This window comes from Mustelus asterias, chromosome 4 (assembly GCF_964213995.1).
Source record: "Mustelus asterias chromosome 4, sMusAst1.hap1.1, whole genome shotgun sequence".
In the NCBI taxonomy this organism is placed as follows: Eukaryota; Metazoa; Chordata; class Chondrichthyes; order Carcharhiniformes; family Triakidae; genus Mustelus; species Mustelus asterias.
In genome coordinates, this window is record NC_135804.1 from 35,934,532 (window position 1) to 35,957,820 (window position 23,289).

Here is a 23,289-nt window from a genome sequence, read left to right on the forward strand (position 1 = left end):
GGTAGAATGATGACCGAAGTTATTGACAGAGCTACCAAGTGATACTTAACCATTGATAATATGCTCACTGGGATTCCAACAGGACCACTTGGCTTCAGACCTCATTAAAGCCTTAATCAACCATAGACAAAGAAGCAGAAATCTAGAGGCAGTGAAAAGCCTAGCAGTGCCGGGCAGTTACATGGAAGTAGCTTAATGTTGGGGAGAACTTACAGAAAGTCAGGCTTGGGGAAGGGAGAAATGTGGGAAAGGGAGAAAAGCAGCAAATGCAGCTGGAGGGATAATCTTGATCTTTGTAATTCAAATAAATGTATATGAGCTTCTCACACGTATTACTGAAGGTGAGGATAGAAAAGGCAGGGGAATGTGGTCTGTGGCAACGCCACTTCCATGTAACTGCCCGAATCTCAGCTTATCTGCTGTTGAAACCCACATACGTGCCTTTATTACCTTCTGACTTCCAACAAATCCTGCCCTCCCATCCCCCCAGGCCCACAGAACTACATTGATTACTGTACCTCTTTTGAAAATTCTCATCCGAGTTTTCAAATGCCTCTGTAGCTTCTCTCTCTGTAATCTCTCCTCTAGTAACAACCCAACCCCACTACATTAGTTGTGGCCTTTTGAGCATTTTCTATTTTAATTGCTCAACCTTTGCTCTTTCCCTTCCAAAATTTATATCCCAGATTTTCCTGTGACAGAGTAGAGAAACCTTTTCTTGGATGATCTTTGAATACTGGCAGACTTATTAATGGAGAGCATTAGCCAAAACATTTTAACTGGTCTCACCAGAACTGGCAATGAATGGCTGAACGGATAACACAAAGGAAGATAGTTACAGTTAAGAGATTATCCTAGCCCCAGGACAACAGTGGAGTTCCTCAGGCATCCTAGTCTCAACCATCTTCAGCTGTTTCAATGACCTTTGCTCAATCCAGGTCAATCAAATGTAACATTTGTACGATGCAAGTGCCAGGCACTGGCTGATTCCTTTCTAGGGTATACATTTATAGAAGCTTCAGATATCTGGCCATCTAGTGACGAGGGACAAAATTTTATGCTCTCACCAATGTCAGGAATTGTGGCAAGCAGGAGCATTAAATTTGGCATTTGGAAAAAGTCAGTGTTCCAAAGATAGAAAATCAGTTTGGAATTTTATCCTCCCAAATTTGAAGGGTTAAAGATGGGTCAGGTTTCCTACTGATCTGGGTCTGGAACCACCTTTGCATTCATTTCCATCTCATGAATGCTCATTAAAGGCCAACTCACTGGAATTACTTTCCCCTCTAAATTAAGTGCCCTGCCAGTGGATAATTAGAATGGTCTATTTTGCAACGGGACGCAAGTGATGTGCACCTGACAAGCTATACTTCATCAATTAACTACTTTGAGATACTTACGATACTGCTTTCACCTACCTTTAACAGCATCGCTACAAGATTTCAGAAGCTTGCACCACAGTCAGCTTCAAGGTTGGACAGGGGAAACAGACATCCCGGGAAAGGCAAAAGTTATGTCTAAAGGAAAGGGGTCAGTGATGCCCATGATGGAGTTCTGGAATGAGAACTCAGGGCAGGGTGGTAAGAAGGAACAGTTAGAGTAACAGGGGGAAGTGGGATTACATAGGATGGCAGGTTCAGGGCGAGTCTGACACGTGAAGTTATTAGGTGCATCATGAGTGGGACAAAACAAATGGCTCAGATAACAGCAGGGAGCAGGGTCAGTGTGAGCATGGGAATAGGAAATGGTGTTAGCACTCAGCAGACAAATGGCATGAGGAGGTGGATGTTTATAGCATCCATGGTACTTGGTGGACGTTCAAGGGTGACAGAAAGGAAGGAATGGTGATATTAGGTGGGTAACAAGAGGAGAACAGAAGATAGTGGATCATGTCTGAAAAATTACACACACTATTTTCTCACTGCTGCACTTGACAATACAGCTGCACTGTATGTAAATCCTCAAAATGGGGAGGGGAGAGAAGTGAATGGAGTTCAAGATCAGTATTAGTGACCGACTAAAGGAATACCAATAATCGAGGCAAGTGGGTTTCAAAGATGTTCAGCTATATGCTCTTCTTTATGATGAAGGCTGCATTTCAGCAGGTTTGTTCCCAACACGCGAGTCTCATGATATCTAGACAGCGACTAGTTGAAATGCTTAACACGGGTCTGCTAATTTGGAGATGGAAGGAAATATGTAAAGGACATGCACACTAAATTTATCATTTAAATTTGTTCATAAGGCCAGAGACATTGATGATGCAGAATGCAGCAACTCTGTCTTGGTAATGACTCTCATCCAGATGAGAAGGACGGCCAATTGCCAGCTGGCACCAGGCCATGAGCAGCAAAGGCCTGAGCAGCAAGAGGCATCAGGGCCCAAGAGGCTTGCAAATATGGACCACAGCAATGGCGAGCATTGACCTAATCATGGGTGCATTGCCAGTGGAGCTCTTATCTGCAGATGAGCAAACATCAGTGCCAGAGGTGTCCTCTTAAGTCCCAGGATGAGTCTGCTCACATCTTCAAGCATCTCCAGTGGAAGCTGTGGATGCAAAGAATAGTGCAGAGCTTGTGGCCCATGAGATAACAGTAGGGCCTACCCCGCCACAAGATTTGCCTCACCATAATTCATGAGGCAAAAAGCAGATCATGTGATCCCCTGCCCTGCAGGCCAGCAGGAATCATAGGATGTCCCACCTGCCACCGCATGGTCACCAGAATGGAAAATTCTGTCCTAGAAATGGGTGTTAAGTTTGCCCACTGGCTTTTACTTTTCCAATTAATTATTGGGGACAAGATATATCAACTTAGCAACACAACTGTTGTTCAGTCGCTGGAGTATCAGTGGAGACCAAGTCCATATGTAATTTACCTTGTAGAAATGAATTAGTAAATGTAACCTCATCATATTCACGTTATTCTGAGCACATTGGTTTTCAAATTCAGATTTGTTCCCAATACTCTGGCATAGGCTTCAAGTCCAAAAGAATGAATTCTACTTGATATATTAAAAAGTTCAGCTTATGGCACAACCACTATGCATTATATATAAACACAAAGAATTTTACTCACCTTCTCCATTACAATCAGAACACACGGATTGCATCTGCTGAACCATTCCTGGTGCCAATTGTCTAATCATAATCCTTACACCTCGTCCCCTGCAAGCACTGCACTTCTGAACAGCTCCTGCCTTGCCACCCTGGCTGTGTTTAAAAATAAACGTTTAGTATTTCAACAAATTATTGCATGTAAGCATGTGTGATGAGAACTGCTGAGATGAATATTCAAATCAATGCCAGTATTTAGAGAATCATTTCTGTTGAACCAAGAAGACATCTGAATATAAGATTTTCCCCCAGTTAGTCACAAGAGATGGAGATTATACAAGAAAAGGCTATAGCTACATTTGTCCAAAATTCATCTAAAAATAAAGCAACACAGATGAACCAAGAAAGCATAGAAAGAATACTTGGTTGACAGAACAGATGTATAATTCAGTGACTGAAGAAAAATAAAGAAAACAATTATTGCTCAAGATTCAATAATTATAAAGCCATGAATTTCCAACATTTCATTATTTCTCACTAGAATATATATTTATTTATTTTATGGTCAACTACATTCTTATTTTTAAAGGAGATCCCATCTCAAATTATTGTCTGGTAACTTAAGCTATGGATGCCATGAGGTCAGAATCAGGCTCTCTAGTAATGCCACTCAATGAATGGCCACTTGTAGCAGCTACCAGAGTGTTACTACCCTGGAACCATACTTTAATATGAATATTTGCCCTCTGGAGTGACGAATACTTGGGGCAGGGGGCAGAAGATGACACTGGTCATTCACCTTAGGAATAGTTAAGAAATTTTAAGCAGAAATAATTGACTTCAGTATCCTTTCATAAATTTCCCAAAACAATAATCTTAGTGAGAGGAGAAGCAATGATTCAAGCTCCATTCCTATTTGATATTAAATTTACAACTTGAGATAGGCCAAGAATTGACATTCATCAACCAAGAATCCACATAACAGTTGAACACAACAAAGTTATTTGATATCTTCTCATACTTTGGTACTGATCCTAGTCACTCATCGCACCGCTGTTAAATAGGAAAGCTTTCCATAAATTACATTTTCAAAATCTTGCTTCAATGGATGGTGGATTTTGGAAGCAGATACTTGGGAAAGAAAGTCTAATATGCAGTTCTGTTCTTAATAGTTTTAAAATTCTACCTCAAACAAATAATTCATGCAGTTTTAATTCAACTTACCCATTACATGCACTACACAGGACATTTTTGCTTAGTTGCAGCTTGGTTGTCTTTGCATTATACAAGTCTTCTAAAGATACCCTGTTGAATTTAGAAAACAAAATATTAACAAGGCAATTGATATGCCAAAATAAGCCTTTTAAACAAGAACAACACTTACTTAAGGGGATGTACCATATCCTCTCCTCTTCGTCTGCTGTTGCGGTTTCTACTTTGACCTCCCATGAATCCAAAGAGGCCCCCACCAAAGATATGAGAGAAGATATCATCCATCCCACTTCCAACGCCACCACTTTCTCGCAAGCCTTGCTCACCATAACGATCATAAAGTTCACGCTTCTCTGGATTTGATAAAACTTCATATGCAAAGCTTATTTCTTTAAACTGCAAACAAAAAGTATAATAAGTTTGAGTATCCTCCAACCACAATAATCAATCCAAACATACATTACTTTAGTCAGTCCTTCAGTATTGGAAGCTAAAATTCACCATTCAAAATACTGCTAACCATAAATGCTACAAATGCTACATCTTTAACATGGAAGCTTCATACATGAAACATTCAATTTTACATTACAATTCTCAGCTTTCCTACATAACCCCATACCCTATCAGGAAATAATCAGTTCGCTAAAGATTGTTTCCAAAGATAAATCACCAACTGAAAACTGCTTGGCCTTACAATATACATAGGTAAACTCTGTCCATGAAAGCGATCTCATGTGTCAGTAGACCTGCAGGATAGAGTCCATTAATAAATGTCTGGGTGCTGTAGTAACAATATTTGTCAGAATGCAAGGCACCTGGCGAGTGGTCTAGGGCCTGACATTATCTTAATGTTGTTTACAACCTTTCTCTTATGAACTTTTCTTGCATATAGAACAAAGTATTTCTCACAAACTTCTCACTAAGAAAATACTCGAAGTTCGCAGAAAATCTATGACAAATAGCTGATTCATGATCCTTGGGCCCTAATATGAGGTACATCACTTTGTTGAGTAATATTGGAACGGCAAGGTAACACTATAAAACTTGATATTCCTAACAGTCACCTATAGACTCAGAAGTTGCACCTTCTGTATATTATGTAGCCATTCTGTGGCTTACAATCCAACCCCTTAATAAAAAAATGCTCCTCTGAACATTAAGGAACAATCCATAGTCTCATTCAAGTATCTGACATACATGGACTGACTCAAACTGTTAATCCAGTTCTCCTGAATTACTTGATAGCAGTTGCAATCAAGACATTTCTTGAAAATCTGTCAAAAGATTCGACAGATCAATCATATAAATCATAGAAACCCTACAGTGCAGAAGGAGGCCATTCGGCCCATCGAGTCTGCACCGACCACAATCCTACCCAGGCCCTACCCCCACATATTTACCCGCTAATCTACGCATCTCAGGACTCTAAGGGGCAATTTTTAACCTGGCCAATCAACCTAACCTGCACATCTTTGGACTGTGGGAGGAAACCGGAGCTTCCGGAGGAAACCCACGCAGACACGAGGAGAATGTGCAAACTCCACACAGACAGTGACCCGAGCCGGGAATCGAACCCAGGACCCTGGAGCTGTGAAGCAGCAGTGCTAACCACTGTGCCGCCCCTGCCCAAACTCAACTAGTCAATAAGTGAGGTTTTCAGGAAACAGTACATCCCAGTTGGTCTCTGGCGTGGAATCGTTAATATTCCCCAATTATTCAGCTATTTAATAAACTAGCTGAATCATACAACAGAAATAGATTGGTTTACTCATGATCCTGCTAAACAAGTCTCTGCCACAACAACAGAAGGAACACTATGACTGTCATTAAATTTGAAGAAAGTCTAATGCAGGTTTCAAATCAACATTTATGGACTCCCGCTGGAAGTGAAAGTGTGGAATGCCCTTTGTAGTCTAATAATCTAACATGGTTCATGCTAATGACAGAACCAAATCTCAGAATGGGTAGTTGTGCTTTCATGAGGGGGCAGCAAGAGTGTATTTTAAAAAAGTAATGAGTTCCTTCATTGCAATCTTAAAATTTCAAGCATAGTAGCATTACTACCTTTTGAGATTTTGCTGGGTACTTCAAGTTGCATGTTCCTAACCACCTAGAACTTGATTAGCATTTCAAAAGCAGTACCAAACAGAGGTGCCCTGTCACTGATGCTAACTTAGAAATAAGTGAGCCCAGCCTCATCAGTGATCCACTTTTTGAATTTCAAAATTTCTCAATTCAAGGATAGCAACATCAAATGTGTTCAAGTAAAAAATGCAAACAGATTCTTCGTCTTTACCTTATCTCCAGCATTTGGATTTTTATCTGGATGGTATTCTTTAGCCAATTTACGGTATGCCTTAAGAAAAACAAATATTATAAAATCAGACAAACTGCCAAAAAATTCAGTTGGTGTCATTTTCCACATTTAGAATTTCTAACAATAAGGGAGGAAGAGCTTGTTCATTCTTGTTCAGTGATTTTAAAAATGAGCTAAAGTGGAAAAACCCGATTACATGTACCACAAATTATGATGAAATCTCTAGGAAAACATAAAGGGCACTAGATAGTTCCGGTAACAAATTGCACTAACAATTGATTGAAATAATTAGACATTTCATTCCGTCACAAGTTAAGGCCAAGAGAGCTGGTCATGATTCACATTACAACAACATGCACAGGTAATTACTGTGCATTTAACTATCAAGAACAAATTGATTTGTAGCAAATAACAAGCATTGAAACATAAATTTCAGCATAGTTTCTCTCCCCTTTTACCTGCCACATCTAAAGGCAAGGCTTATGCGGAGATACATCAAGAACAGCAGCTGTCTGGAGAGCACAACATCTTTATGATTGACTTCGCTTCTGAGGCAACATCCAATCGGTTACATCTCTCAAATGAGGAGGGCTGAACAGCAATGAGACATTGTACCTGCAATGGACCTTTTCTCTTTCTTGCTTCAAAACAAACAGCCCAACTTGCCACCTCAGCTGAGGCGCACCTCAGACCATGTAATGAATGATGGAACATCCGGGTCTGTGTTTTTGTTCCATACTGGGCAGTGCTCCTTACGGGTTGGACTTTATGGGTAGCAGCAAAGCAACAGCACTAACTGAAGAAAGCTGCGGCCTGTTTCCTGACTGCATTTTAAATCTAGTGCTAGTATCAGTGCTCCTGCAAGCAGGATGAGCAGTCAATCACACTGAAGTATTCTCTCAGGACATTAAAAAGTAACTTCCATTTTTAATTTAAATTTTCAGATAGTAAAATCAACGCAATTGTATTAAAAGAGGTCAAAAAATAAAATGTGGAATTATCATGAGAATTCTGACTTGCTGTAAATATAAATTAGCATTTCAAGAGCAGAGGGTGTGCAATAATTATGCACCTTGTACAAAGATAAAAATGCAGTCACATCTAATTCAGAATGTAACTTGTTGAAAGGTCTTCATAAGAGCAAAAGTTGATGTTTTTGCCAATTCACCAATGCCTCAGGAACTGGAGAGCCTCCAACAGTTTATCCACGGAAGGATAGAAACTTCGGTCTAATTGTCATTTTCAGTTAAATAATGATAGTGAATGCAGATAATCATTATCATTGCAAGATCTGGGCCAATAGAGAGCTTGAGCCACATTTGTGTGCATGTTTGCAATTAAGGTAAATATCACCCACCTCAATCTAAGAGCAATCAACAGTACACAAATGTATTAAATGTCACCTGCCTACAACAGAAGCATCACGTACAACTATACCTACATCTTTCTCGGTTATTGTTCACATTGTCAATGCAGCAATATAAACCACCCTTCTTGAATTCCTTCCTGCAAAATCCCAGTTTAGTTAAGGCAGAACAGAGTTAATCTTTCAGATTGATGACCTTTCATCAGAACTGAAATATTTCAGAGATTTAATAAAGGAATTTTGATACAGAATGAATAAGGAGAAACTGTTTCCAGTGGCCGAACAGTCAGTAACCAGAGGATACATATTTAAAATAATGACAAAAGAAACAGAAGTGTTTTCCCCAACACAGCACATTGTTGTGATCTAGAATGCACTTAGAAATTGAAGCAAATTCAACAGTTGCTTGCAAATAAATGCATCAGGTGCATTCTTGAGAACATAAGTTCATAAGTTACGAGTGTGATGGAATACTCTCCATTTTTCTTATCAGTGCAACTGCAGCAACACTCAAAAAGCTCCACACCATCCAGGACAGAGCAGCCTGCTTGTTTGGCACATTAGCCACATTAAACATTTGCACCCTTCATCACCTATCCTCTCTGGCAACAGTGTGTAGATATACAAGATGCAGTGCAGCAACTTTCCAATGCTCCTTTGACAACACCTTCCAAATCCACAACATCCCACCACCTACAAGGACAAAGGCAACTGACGCATGGGAACACCACAACCCTCCAAGCCACACACCATCCTGACTTGGAACTACATCATATTCCTTCATTGCTACTGGATCAAAAACCTGAAACTCCCTTCCTAACAACACTGTGGGTGTGCCTGCACCAGATAGACTGCAGGGGTTCACCTTCTGAAAATAATCAGAAATGGGCGATAAATGCTGACCTAACCAGTGACACTCACCCCACGACTGAATTAAAAAGCTCTTTCTCAAGGAGCCAGCAAACACAATGGACCAAATGGCTTCCTGCTTAAAGATTCAATGAAATACCGCATTCTCAACCAGTAACAGCAAAGATATACTGGTGGTTGCACAAAACATATTTCAAAGGACACAATAGCAAACCAAAGACTTCATGAATAACCTACAAGTTTTAATGGTGAGAACTGTGGAGCCATGATTTATTACTGGAGCTACAGGTTGAAATATTTCGGAAAGAAGGCAAGTCCCAGATTTCTGGTTGCATGTTTCATTTACTTATGCAGGAACATGGTGAAACCATGGTTTTAACCAGCACATCATTTCAGAGAAAAAAAATCAAGAGATACCCAATTTCAAATACTATAAAAGGTCTATCTTCATGCTTAGTAAATCAAACTAAACTGCTGAGTATAACCTTGTAGCAATTTATATTGCAGCTCTAGAAGGGCACTGGGGGACCAGATTACTTATTTGCCATTCTGACAATGTTATCAGAAGGGAAATTTGAAATGCCAAATCGTGCTCTCAACTGGTTTAATCACAGAACTACCTCCATGAAGATGACCACCAAGAATCAACTTTATTTCCTATTTATTGCTGAGACAGGGATTTGTGGTAAGCAACACAACTTTGCTGCTTTTACAACTTATATTGAAGATTGATATTCATTTTGCTGAATTTATATTTGATGAAATACAACCTAGCTTTTCCTCAAAATATTGGGCTGCAGATTTCGAATGCAACAGGCTCCACTTTAAAACATCCTTGGAGAGAATTATGGCAGATTGCATCAGAGGTATTTTCACTGCCAAGTTACTGCCACAGCAATCCAGAACCAATGCCATCTCTCCCCATGAAATTTTTATCTACTCTTCTAAAATATAGTAGTTTCAGCATCATCTTCTACATTTTCTATTTTGCATTCTTAGGCCCCTGTTCCTCCATGACTTGCAAGATATTTAGATTATACTGTCAAAATGTATAATTTGTCAAATTGGCCTACTCCATGATTTATATAATCCCACTCAAGATCTTTGTGCCAGATTAATATCTACCTTCATCCAAAGTGTAGAAAATGGATCTTGCATTGATCCTTACAGTATACTAACCCTTCTCCTAATTTACACACATTTCTCATCCACAAACCAACCTTCTATTTATATTATAATTCCTCTTGGATCATGCGGCCAGCTCCATTTTCTTTTAAGACTAAATGAGTCTCAGTGTCTTCCAATGTTTTGAATCTTTTACACTTATAAGTTAATGGGAAGAAAAAATTTTCATCTGATATTACAAAAATGTTACAAAACCATGCTATGTATTTTTTATTTGATAACACATGGTAGGAAGGGAAGAGGACACCAGGGGCATTTTCACTGTCACGAAATTTAGAGAAGAAACACCAGATTGTGGTTTGGGCAGTTAAAGGCATGACTACCAATGATGGACAGGAGAGGAATGCATAAGGTGGCGGGGAATGCATAATGGGGGGGGGGGGGGGGGGGGAGGAGGTTTAAATACTTGGAATTAGAGAAACAAGGGAGAAGACGACAAAATAATTTAAATGTGAAAATTAGATTTATAAATTGGAGATATAGGAGTCGATGTAAGTTAAGGAAAGGAGCAATGGGAGAGCAATGTTTGAGGAGTAGGACACAAAGTTTTGAATCAGCATAGGTTTAGTGCATTAATGTTGGGAGGTTAGCCAAGACATTGGAGTCGACATTGGAATGTTCAAGTCTGCAAGTGACAAAGATACCAATGAGGACTTCAGTAACAGATCAGGCTGATATTTTGGTAGAAGCAAACAATATATTTGATAGAAAAAGATAACTCTTTGCACTTCAGTTACATCATTCATCTTTCCCCCTGTTTCTAAGTCACTAAGCTCTACATTTCACAAAAAAGCTCAATATATATTTTTCTCCCAATCCTTACTGAAAGCATCAATTCACCCTGAAACAGTTCCACCAGTTCCAGCGCGTTGCACAAGGTTAAAGAACTTAGACAGCAAATGTCAACAGACTATATGACTGTAACGTGAGTGTTAATAACCACAGAAGTACAACAAAGCCTGATCTCTTCCTCAAATCAACCCAGCCCAGGTCAGTAGAAAGAAGTCATTAAAGAAGAAATAGCAGGCCATCTGGATAAGAATGGTTCGATTAAGCAGACGCAGCATGGATTCATGAGGGGAAAGTTGTGCTTGACGAACTTGTTGGATTTTTATGAAAATGTGACTAGTGCGGTTGACGGAGGGGAACCGGTGGATGCGGTGTTTTTGGATTTCCAAAAGGCATTTGATAAGGTGCCTCACAAAAGGTTGCTGAAGAAGATTGGGTCACATGGAGTTGGGGGTAGGGTGTTAGTGTGGATTGGGGATTGGCTATCCGACAGGAAGCAGAGAGTCAGAATAAATGGGTGCTTTTCTGGTTGGCAGATGGTAACTAGTGGCGTGCCGCAGGGATCGGTACTGGGGCCTCAACTATTTACCATTTATATAGACGATCTGGAGGAGGGGACTGAGTGTAGGGTAACAAAGTTTGCAGACGACACAAAGATAAGTGGAAAAGTGAATCGTGTGGCAGACGTAGAAGGTCTGCAGATTGGACAGGCTGAGTGACTGGGCGAGGATCTGGCAGATGGAGTATAACGTTGACAAATGCGAGGTTATTCACTTTGGAGGAAATAATAGCAAATTGGATTATCTAAATGGAAAGAAATTACAACATGCTACTGTGCAAAGGGACCTGGGGGTCCTTGTGCATGAGACGCAAAAACCCAGTCTGCAGGTGCAACAGGTGATCAAGAAGGCAAATGGGATGTTGGCCTATATCGCAAGGGGGATAGAATATAAAAGCAGAGGTGTCTTGCTGCATCTGTACAGGGCATTGGTGAGACCGCAGCTGGAATACTGTGTGCAGTATTGGTCCCCTTATTTGCAGAAGGATATATTGGCCTTGGAGGGAGTGCACAGAAGGTTCACCAGGTTGATACCAGAGATGAGGGGTGTTGATTATGAGGAGAGACTGAGCAGATTGGGTTTGTATTCGTTGGAATTTAGAAAGCTGAGGGGGGAACTTATAGAGACCTATAAGATAATGAAGGGGCTGGATAGGGTAGAGGTGGAGAGATTCTTTCCACTTAGAAAGGAAGCTAGAACTAGAGGGCACAGCCTCAAAATAAAGGGGGGTCAATTTAGGACAGAGTTGAGGAGGAACTTCTTCTCTCAAAGGGTGGTAAATCTCTGGAATTCTCTGCCCACTGAAGTGGCGGAGGCTACCTCGTTGAATATGTTTAAATCACGGATAGATGGATTCCTGATCGGTAAGGGAATTAGGGTTTATAGGGATCAGGTGGGTAAGTGGAACTGATCCACTTCAGATCAGCCATGATCTTATTGAATGGCGGGGCAGGCTCGAGGGGCTAGATGGCCTACTCCTGCTCCTATTTCTTATGTTCTTAGGAGTAACTTTGTCCCAATCCAGATTATACAAATACAGGCTCCAAGAATTAAATTAGCATCCCCCATAGATCAGGTAGCTCAGCAGAAGAAGTGAACCTCAAATTTTTATAGTCTGTATTGTTCAGCCTCTCTCAATTAAGCAAGTGGGCTACCAAAGGAACTCAATTTCGCTTTAGTTATAATGTGGAAATGTGGGGGTTGGACTGGGGTGGGTTTTATTTACCGTCCCTTTAGTTAGATACATAATTTGTTTAAATTAATGGGATGTAGGTGCCACTGGCTAGGCCAAAATTTATTTCCCATCCACAATTGTCCTCCGGAAGGTGATGGTGAGCTGTCTTCTTGAACCGTTGCAGACCATGTGGTCAGGACAACCACAGACAGTGCCACTTCTGTACGACACTCTGTAAATGATTATAGGAGGTCCCGAGCAAGGTACAAAATATACTCTCACTTGAAAAAAAGTGAGAAGCGTAATAGGCTCCAATTCCATATTTCTGGAAATATGCAAACAAAATTCTATAGACCGCCCCCTTACCTCACAATCTGCAAACATTCCTCACTCAGCAGCAACCGAAACAACTTATCGTCACTTACAGCAACACAATTTGTAACGTGAAAGGAACAAACTAACTTAGGCACAGCCTCTACAGCAGAACAGGTTATGTAGTTAGTGTAACTAACTTGCACAGTTACTCATCAAAAATGTTAATTGCACAGAAGCGAAAAGGCGACTTCAAGTGCTGGTCAATGATTATTTTTTTTTGCCCTGATGATGGCCACCCTCGTAGAAATGCAACTTGCGTTTTCTGTTCCCTTTCTTCCCGGCTGCACAGCTACCTACCTACCTAAGCCTAAGTTAGGTGCTCGGAAATCTGCGGCCCCGACGCGTTTACACTCCTGGCAGCGATAACCTTTCCCGATGACAACCCCAGCTAAATTTAATCAGCGGCGTTTGGAGCCGCTTCCGCTGTCACTTCCCTGCTGTTGGAAAGTCTCGGCAGCGTTCCCTCCCCCCCCCCCCCCCCCCGGCAGGCGCTGCGGCGAAAGCCGGGAGGGAGGGAACACACACTAACACAAAATGGTGCCGCGGTCTCCGACTCAATGAAGCGCTGCCGGCTCTTTCTCAATCCCGCAGCGGGGCCCCCAGCATTTTTTTTGGGGGGGGGGGGGGGGGGGAACCGGTGACAGTGGAGCCGGCAATAAACTGCCTCCTTTCCCCCCCCCTCCCCCCCCCCACCGCCCGCAGTGTGGCCGGCGGCCCCGCTTATATAACCCCACATGAAGGTGAAAAGCTACCGGATACATCCCCGGCTGATTCGGGGTTTAACCGGCTGGCCGCTTAAACCTCTTTATATTTAACTCCCACCACCACCACCACCACCCCCTCTCCTCCTCCTCCTCCCTTCGCCGCACTTCCCGGGGCCTGCACTGCGGCCTAGCCGGTCAGGCCTCGAGTGTATTTTTTTTGCCGAAAAGCCTCCCCCGGCTCAGCAGAAAAGCCGGGGCAGGATCGCCGCGCCGCCGCTTGGGGGGGGGGGGGATCCCGTTTTCTTTCCGTCCTCTCTTTGGGTCGCTAACTGACCTTCTTGAGTTCGTTCTCCGTGGCCCCCGAGCTGACTCCGAGGATATCGTAGAGCTTTGTGTCGGCTACAGACGCCATCGTGACTGAGGGACAGACCGGGCAAGGGGGCTGAGGAGAGAACGGGGGGGGGGGTGGTTGGGGAAGAAGAAGCTCGAGCGCAGGCTAGCAGCCGCCGGAAGTGACGTCAGCCACTGGCAGAGCGCGCTGACGTCACTGCCAGTCGGAGGGAGGGGAGGTTCCCTTATCATCTCAACTTGCCATAGTGACACATTCACAGCACCAAACCACCATGGATGGTCTTTTTAGTTTACTCATTAATGTCACAAGTAGGTTTATATTAACACTGCAGTGAAGTTGCTGTGAAAATCCTCTTTTATTGAGTAGTAATCAACATCTTTATTATACCCCTCATACCCTGCCAGGGCTACATGTTGATTCTTCAGAGGCTCTTTCAGGGCAGCGACCGTTTCTGCCTGTTGTCATGCCTGGCTGTACTTCCGGCTGAGTTTTTCCAACTCCCACTCTGATTTGCCAACAATTTGGAATTGTTCTTTTCCCCTTGAGCTTTTCTGCCAATACGTACTGAGTCTACGCACAATTCAGATCTTCAATTTTTGCATGAAGTGCTGTGTTTGAACTATCAGTAGTGACAAAGCAACGCACTGAAACGCACAATGAGATGGCAAGAGCTGAACAAGAAAATAAACAATTGAAAGAACAGCTGATTGTTTTTAAAGATCAAATGCAAAAAGGAATACATAACCCTTCAGCAGCATGAAGAAATGAAGACTGTCTTGAGTAGCAGAACAAAGTCAAACAGTTCTGTTGAATTAGAAGAAAATTCAAGATGAAGCACTTGAGCTTTGCATAAAAATGGCAAAACTGTCGAAGTACCTTGCTACAAAGATCCCTGAGATCAAAGTTTTTTCCTTTGGAAAATTACAAAGAGAAAATGAATTTAATGTCATTCTGAATGAACTGAAGAACTGGTTGGCAGAAAAGACTCAGCAATGTTCAATATTTCAGGTACCAAGAGGTGCAAAAACGAGACTGAAAGGCTGAAGAAGTAGAAGAATGGAAAAGAGGAGGCATTGAAAGGAAAAGTTATAGAGCTTTCCAAGCTGTGAGCAGACAATGAAGCCATGAGTAGAATAATTACAGAACTAGACAAGTTAACTCTTCTCTAGGGACAGACCTGGCCAACAGTGAAACCAGAATGAAGGATAAGGATAAAGCTATGCTGCAGATGGAGAAAAAAAAGACAGAAATAAGATCAGAAAATGTAAATCCAAAGCTGAAGATCAAGGAATTAGAAGGGAAAGCACTGGATGCCTCAAACTTACCGAGAATCATTGATCAGATGAGAAAAGACATGGCTGAAATGCAAATCAGAAACATAGAATGTCAAGAAAAAGTAGAAAACCTGCAGCCCCAAATCGTCAGTCAAAGAAAGCGTTTTTTTCCCCCACATCTGCAGCATACCCAAATGAAAGTAAAAGTTCTCACAAAAGAGTTCAAAGATAAACAATCATCAGAAGATAAATTACAGAAGGTGAGCTTGAAGGATAGCCCACAGGAATTAGCAAAACGTAAACTCAGAAATGGTGAGTTTCAAACTCACACGGACATCATGAAATCAATGCTAGAACAGGGCAAGGAATTACTGATGAATTAGAACAGTTCGTTGAATGAATAATTAACATCTAAAACTGATGAAATGTTGGAACGTCATCATAAAAAGAGCAATGACATTCTTGAACTTCGATCCAATCTACATAAAAAATGAGATATGCAGTATGGGAGCAAATCCAGACCTAAAGCAGAAAAGGAAAATTCTAAGAAACTGATTGAGGATCCAACAAATGAATTGAAAGAGTCTAAGGAGAGCAGCTATCACTGACCATGAAAGAAAAATTCTGAAAGGAATTGAATGTCCAGTGAAAGTTGTTAAAGTAATATAAATATTTCACAGGTAACTCTGAAACAAAGGTAGCTGAACTCACCAGAGTAGTTGCTGAGATGAATGAAGAGATTCATAAGCTTGAAAAAAAAGCAAAATAAGAGAGTAACCAAATATGCGGCTAAGACTTTGAAACAAGTGGAAATGAAGGTTCCAATTTTGAAATGTCAATTTTCAGAAAAAGCATGGCAGCCCCCATGGAAAAAGAAAATCCAAGTCCACTTTAGGACTGAACAGAGTGAACATTCCCTTCAGAAGGTATGGAATAAGCCCAACGTATTGAATCAAAGAGGACGGATTGTCAATAAAAAGAATGCAACTGAGGAGCGAACCAGAGTGCCATGGAAGGAATGGTCTTTACGGAATGCTGAAAGGGGATGCTGAAAGGACGTGATGACATCATGCTGGAGGTAGCAGCAATAGAGAAGGGTGATCCATGTGGAGGTTGGTGGCATAGATGGTGAGAAAAGGGGACCTTCTCGTGGGTCTGAGAGGGAGAGAAAGGATGAAAACAGAAATGTGGGAAATGGAGCATATGCGGTCAAGATATATGAGAAGTACTGACATGGATGATTACCTTGACTGAAGATATGCAATGAAGACAGAGAAGCTGGGAGACTGCAACTGAATGCTTACAGGAGAAAAAATATGCTCATAGTGATTATTGGTCAATAACCTATCCCCAAAAATGGAGAAAGTGTAATTGATGTAGGGAAGGGCAAAGTCCAAGATGGACCATGTGAATGCAAGGGAAGGATGGGAAATAAAAACAAAATTGATGAAATTTTACCATTTCGGGTGAGAGCAACAGTATCAATCCAATCGATTTGATTTATTTGATTTGATTTATTATTGTCAATTTATTAGTATACAGTGAAAAGTATTGTTTCTTGCGTGCTATACAGACAAAGCATATGTGGCGTTAATGTACCTTTAAGAGATTTTTTAAAATGTCATGTTCTCTGCAGCTCAAGCTGGAAAGAAGTGTCTCGCTCCCTGTTTTTTTTGAAATTCTGCTGGTTAGCTGAAAGCAGGACTTATTTCCTTCCCGGAGAGGAGAATCTGCTGTTGGTGGCTTAACCAGAGTCTCTCTGGTGTCCTGGGAAGCTGTGCTGACTTCAAACTGTTTTGAGTGTATCAAGGGAACTGCAGCATTCATCCAAAGGACTCAGTTCTAGTATCACATGAGCTTTAGTCTTTGTTGTGTTAAACCTGTGGAAGGGTTTTGTTTATGGGAATGGTTTGATTGGAACACCTTAGATATTTGTTAAGGATTACACATTATCACGGTTGTTTTGTTTTTGTTTGTAATTGATAAAAGTCATTGCAAATTTTCTTTCCATATATGTTAACTATATTCTTAAATAAACTTTGTTTGATAAAAGCTCCCTAGTGGGTCATTTGAATCATACCCGAGGTGAAGCATATCATACTTATCCTAGCCAAATCCAAGGTGCAAAACCTATGATCCAGGCGGGCTACATTAAACACTTTGGAGTTTCTGTCCTGAACCATAACACATACCATACACAGAGAAGAAAAGGAGAGAGTGCAGAATATAGTGTTACTGCCATAGCTGTCATAGCTAGGGTGTAGAGAAAGATCAACTTAATGCAAGGTAGGTCCAGTCAAAAGCCTGTTGGTAGCAGGGAAGAAGCTGTTCTTGAGTTGGTTGGTACGTGTCCTCAGACTTTTGTATCTTTTTCCCACCGGAAGAGAGTCTGTCCAGGGTGCATTGGGTCCTAGATTATGCTGGCCGCTTTTCTGAGGCAGTGGGAAGTGTAGACAGAGTCAATGGGTGGGAAACTGTTTTGCGTGATGGTTGGGCTTGATCACGACTCTTTGTAGTTTTTTGGGGTCTTGGGCAGAGCAGGAGCCATACCAAGCTGTGATACAACCAGAAAGAATGCTCTTTATGATGCATCTGAAAAAGTTGGTGAGAGTCATTGTGGACAAGCCAAATTTCCTTAGCCTCCTGAAAATGTAGAGGCATTGGTGGGCTTTCTTAACTATAGTATTGGCATGGAGGGACCAGGACAGGCAGTTGATAATCTGAAAACCTAGAAACTTGAAGCTCTCGACCATTTCCACTTCATCCCCATTGATGTAGACAGGGGCATGTCCTCCATTATGCTTCCTGAAGTCGATGACTATCTCCTTCATTTTGTTGACATTGAGGGAGAGATTATTGTCATCGCACCAGTTCACGAGATTCTCTATCTCTTTCCTGTACTCCGTCTCATCATTGTTTGAGATCCCTCGATGTACTGGAAGAAAAGCTGAGGAAGGGATTCTGAGTTGGACTGGAATATATCCCACCAAAAGGCAGGCACAGTAACCATAGGCTGCCAGAGTAACAGCTTACATTTGGAGGAAGTGAGTTAAAGGAGAAGTTGTTTAATGTGAGAACGTTCAGCCTGGCAGAGGAGGTTGGTGGATAGGGGACTGGCTGGGGCTTTATTTAAGGAAGAAGTGGAGATCCTTCAGGCTGTGCAGGTGGGGGATGGAGATATAAAGAGGATATCTATGGTGAAAAGGAGATAGGGCTAGGAAACAGCTGTTAATGTGAAGAAGGGTAGCAGAAGAGTGGAAAGAAACCAGAAAAGTGGAGTAAAAATAGAGGTGCGATGGGAAGAAATCAGTTCCTTGGGGCAAGAACAGGCTGAAACAATGGACGAGATTTTAACTCACTCAGAAACTTGTACAGAGTTAAAATAAAGCCCCACGGAGCTACCTGGGAAGACTTGTTTGTGAATCTTGAGAAGGAGTTAGAAACAGGCTGAACAGGATTGGGAAACTATGAAGCCAGAGGAAAAGTCTCCAGATAATGAGGTCAGTGATAAACTTGAAAAGATGGCTTGATTGTTGGCAGTGGGGTCATGGTCCGGGTTGAGATCATAGAATCTTACAACCGTACAGTGCAGAAGAGGTTCTTTGGCCCATCGAGTCTGCACCAACACACGAGAAACACCTGAACTCCCACCTAATCCCATCTATAAGTACTTGGCCCATAGCCTTTAATGTTATAACATGCCAAGTGTTCTTCAGGTACTTTTTAAAGGATGTGAGGCAACTCACCTCTACCACCCTCCCTGGCAGCGCATTCCAGGCCATCAACACCCCCTGGGTAAAAACACTTTTTCTGACATCCTCCGTAAACCTCCTGCCCCTCACCTTGAACCTGTGTCCCCTCGTGACTGATCCTTCAACTAAAGGGAACAGCTGTTCCTTATCCACTCCGTCCATGCCTCTCCTAACCTTGTACATCTCAATCAGGTCACCCTTCAGTCTTCTCTGCTCCAACGAAAACAACACAAGCTTATCCAACCTCTCTTCATAATGTTAACAGAATTTCAATTTCTTCTCTGGCATGATCAAATTTTGGGTCAGGTTGGCAAGGTGGAATTGATTTTCAGTATATTCATTGCATATTATCTTGTAGTAGATATAGTGGGTTATTGTTATATTGAAGTATCAAAGAACATAACATCTTGTTAAACAAATTCAACAGGTTCACTTGTTTGGTAACTTCTAGATTATTTTGCAGGCAGAAATATTAAGGAATGAAACATTAGGGTTGGCACAATGATATTGGAGAACTTAGTAACTTACACAACTGTTAAATTGCATCACAATCTGTCTCACAGACCATTCAAGCAACAGCCTGACAGAATCATACCTTGCATACAATGTCCCAGGCACCACCATCACCATGTCTGAGCATGTCCTGCCTCACTGGTAGGATAGATCCACGAGAGATGGCGGCACAACGGTATACAACCAAGAGGGAGCTGTCCTGGGAGTCCTGAACATTGACCCTGGACCTCATGATGTCTCACAGCATCAGATTAAACTTGGGCAAGGAAACCTTTTTTTTCCAAGATGGCGCCAGAGCGAGGCGACATCTTGCAATCTGTGCCCAGCATATCTTCTAATTCTACCTTTTACTCTCATTCTATGCTTTTAAAACTTCATTCTAACTCTTTTACACCCTAGCTATGCCTGTAACATTACATTCTGCACTCTCTCGTTTCCTTCTCTATGAACGGTATGTTTTGTCTGTATAGTGCGCAAGAAACAATACTTTTCAATGTATGTTAATACATGTGACAATAATAAATCAAATCAAATCCTGTTGATTACCAGCTAATAACTCACGGTTCCCCCCTTCCCCCCACCACTCCCTTAACTGATGAATCAGTATTCCCCCATGTTGAACGCTATTTTGAAGAAACACTGAGTATGGAAAGGCTGCAAAATGTACTCTAGGTGGGTGGATTTCAATGTCTATCACCAAGAATGGCCAAGGTGGACAATTATCAACTCACTGGAGGAGGAGACTTCACAAATATCCCCATCCTTGAGATGGAGGAGCCCAGCACATCAGTGCAAAAGGCAAGGCTGAAGCATTCACTGTAATCTTCAGCTAGAAGTGCCGAGTAGATGATCCAACTCGGCTTCTTCCAGATCACAGATGCAAGTCTTCAGTCAATTTGATTCACTCCATGTGATATCGAAGAACAGCTGAAGGCACTGGATACTGCAAAGGCTACTAACAATAGTGCAGAAATGATACTGAAGATTATGCCCCTAGCCAAGCTGTTCCAGTACAGCTACAACACTGGCATCTACCTGGCAATGTGGAAAATTGCTCACAATTGTCCACAAAATGCAGGATAAATCCAACATAGTCAATTCCCTCCCCATCAGCCGACTCACAATCATCAGCAAAGTGAAAGGATTCATTGACAGTCTATCGAACAGTATTTACTTAGCAATAACCTGCTCATGATGCTCAGTTACGGTTCTGCCTGACCACATTACAGCCTTGGTCCAAACATGGACGAAACAGCTGAATTCAAGTGGTGAGGTAAGAGTGACTGTCCTTGTCAGCAAGGCAGCATTTGATTGAGTATGGCATCCAGGAATAATAGCAAAATTGGAGTCATTGGGAATCAGGGGGGACATTCTCTGTTGGTTGGAGTCATACCTAGCAGAAAGAAAGATGGTTGTGGTTGTTGAAGATTAATCATCTCAACCTCACAACATCACTTCAGGAGTTCCTCAGCATAGTGTCTTCGGCCCAACCATTGCTTCATCATTGACTTTCCTTCCATCATAAGGTCAGAAATGAGAATGTTCGCTGATGATGGCACAATGTTTATCACCATTTGCGACTCCTCAGATATTGCAGCAGTTCATGTCCAAATGAAACAAGACCTGGACAAAATCCAGGCTTCGGCTGACAAGTGGCAAGTAACATTTGCACTATACAAGTGCCAGGCATTAACCATCTCCAACGATTGTCCCTGAATCCACTACTATTAACAGTCTGGAGGCTACCATTGATCAGAAACTAACTGGACTAGCTTTATAGATACTGGGCCTTCGTGAGCAGGTCAGAGAATAGGAATTCTGTGGCGAGTAACTCACTTCCTGACTCCCCAAAGCCTGTCCACTAATTACAAGGCAGGAGTATGATGGAACAGTCTCCACTTGTCGGGAAGAGTGCAGCTCCTACAACACCCGAAAAGCTTGACAAAGTAGACCATTTGATTGGCATCCATTGACCACCTTTAACATTCACCCCCTTCACCACTGATGCACAGTGACAGCAGTGTGTAACAGCTACAAGGTGCAATGCAGCAACTCACTAAGGCTTCTTTGACAGTACCTTTCAAACCTGTGACTCTACTACGTGGAAGGACAAGGGCAGCAGGTGCATGGGAATGCCACCACTGTAATCCCCCTCCAAGTCACACAGCATTCTGACTTGGAACTAAATTGCTATTCCTTCACTGTCGCTGTGTCAAAATCCCAGAACTTCCTCCCTAACAGCACTGTGGGTGTACCTGCAGTGATTCAAGATAGTGGCTCAGAACCACCTTCATAAGGGCAACTAGGTATGGACCATGAATACTGTTCAGCCACCTCCCTTGAAAAAATAAATACTTTTGAAAAAACTGGGCAGCCAAATTGTCCATGTATTCTAAGCGATATGCCCCATCAGTATACCATATGTTCTGATAGGGTAGGTGATGGCCTAGCGGTATTATCGCTAGACTATAATCCAGAACCTCAGCTAATGTTTTGGGAACCCAGGTTCGAATCCCACCACAACAGATGGTGGAATTTGAATTCAATAAAAAATATCTGGAATTAAGAGTCTACTAATGACCATGAAACCATTGTCGATTGTCAGAAAAACCCATCTGGATCACTAATGCCCTTCAGGGAAGGAAATCTGGTCTGGCCTACATGTGACTCCAGAGCCACAGCAATGTGTTTGACTCTCAACTGCCCTCTGAAGTGGCCTAGGAAGCCACTCAGTTTAATCAATTGCTACAAAGTCTCAACAAAGAAATGAAACCGGACGGACCACCTGGCATCGACCTAGGCACCAGAAAAGACAACAGCAAAACAAACAGCCCTGTCGACCCTGTAAAGTCCTCCTTACTAACATCTGGGGGCTAGTGCCAAAATTGGGAGAGCTGTCTCACAGACTAGTCAAGCAACAGCCTGACATAATCATTCTCATGGAATCATACCTTACAGATAACACCCCAGACAACCACCATTACCATCCTTGGATATATCCTGTCCCCACTGCAGGACAGACCCAGCAGAGTTGGCGGCACAGTAATATACAGTTGGGAGGGAGTTACCCTGGGAGTCCTTAACCTCAACTCTAGACCCATGTAGCCTCATGTTAAATATGGGCAAGGAAACCTCTTACTGGTAACCACGTACCGTCCTCCTTCGGCTGATGAGTCAGTACTCCTCCATGTTGAACAACACTTGGAGGAAGCACTGAGGGTGGCTAGGGAGCAAAATGTACTTTGGGTGTGGGATTTCAATGTCCACCAAGAGTGGTTTGGCAGCAGCTCTACTGATCTAGCTGGTCGGGTTCTAAAGGATATAACTGCTAGACAGGGTCTCCAGCAGGTGGTGAAGGAACGAACAAAAGGAAAAAGCATACTTGACCTCATGCTTATCAATCTGCCAGCTGCAGATGCAGCTGTCCATGACACCGTGTTGTGTGGCACTACCACTGTATTAAATGGGACAGACTTCAAACAGATCTAGCAACTCAGGACTGGGCATCCATGAGGCACTGTGGCCTATCAACAGCAGCAGAACTGTACTCCAGCACAATCTGCGACCTCATAGCCCGGCATATCCCCCACTCAACCATTACCAGGCATACTTAAAAATGAGGTGTCAACCTGGTGAAGCTACCAAACAGGACGACTTGCATGCCAAATGGCATAAACAGCAAGTGATAGACAGAGCGAAGTGATCCCACAACCAACGGATCAGATCTAACTTCTGCAGTCCTGCCATTTTCAGTCGTGAATGGTGGTGGACAATTAAACAACTCACTGAAG

The 23,289-nt window shown here is 42.2% G+C and overlaps 1 protein-coding gene across 1 annotated transcript in view; it reads right to left on the reverse strand.

Moving 5' to 3' along the window:
- dnaja2a (DnaJ heat shock protein family (Hsp40) member A2a) overlaps positions 1–14,156 on the reverse strand; it is a 34,245-nt gene extending 20,089 nt beyond the window's left edge. Inside the window, exons 1-5 of the mRNA XM_078210827.1 lie at positions 13,942–14,156; positions 6,564–6,623; positions 4,440–4,663; positions 4,280–4,360; positions 3,078–3,211 (exon numbers count right to left, since the gene is read on the reverse strand). Of these exons, the coding sequence (XP_078066953.1) occupies positions 3,078–3,211; positions 4,280–4,360; positions 4,440–4,663; positions 6,564–6,623; positions 13,942–14,019 (577 nt within the window). The 5' untranslated portion in view covers positions 14,020–14,156. The remainder of the gene's footprint in view (positions 1–3,077; positions 3,212–4,279; positions 4,361–4,439; positions 4,664–6,563; positions 6,624–13,941) is intronic.
- Positions 14,157–23,289: the final 9,133 nt, after the last annotated feature.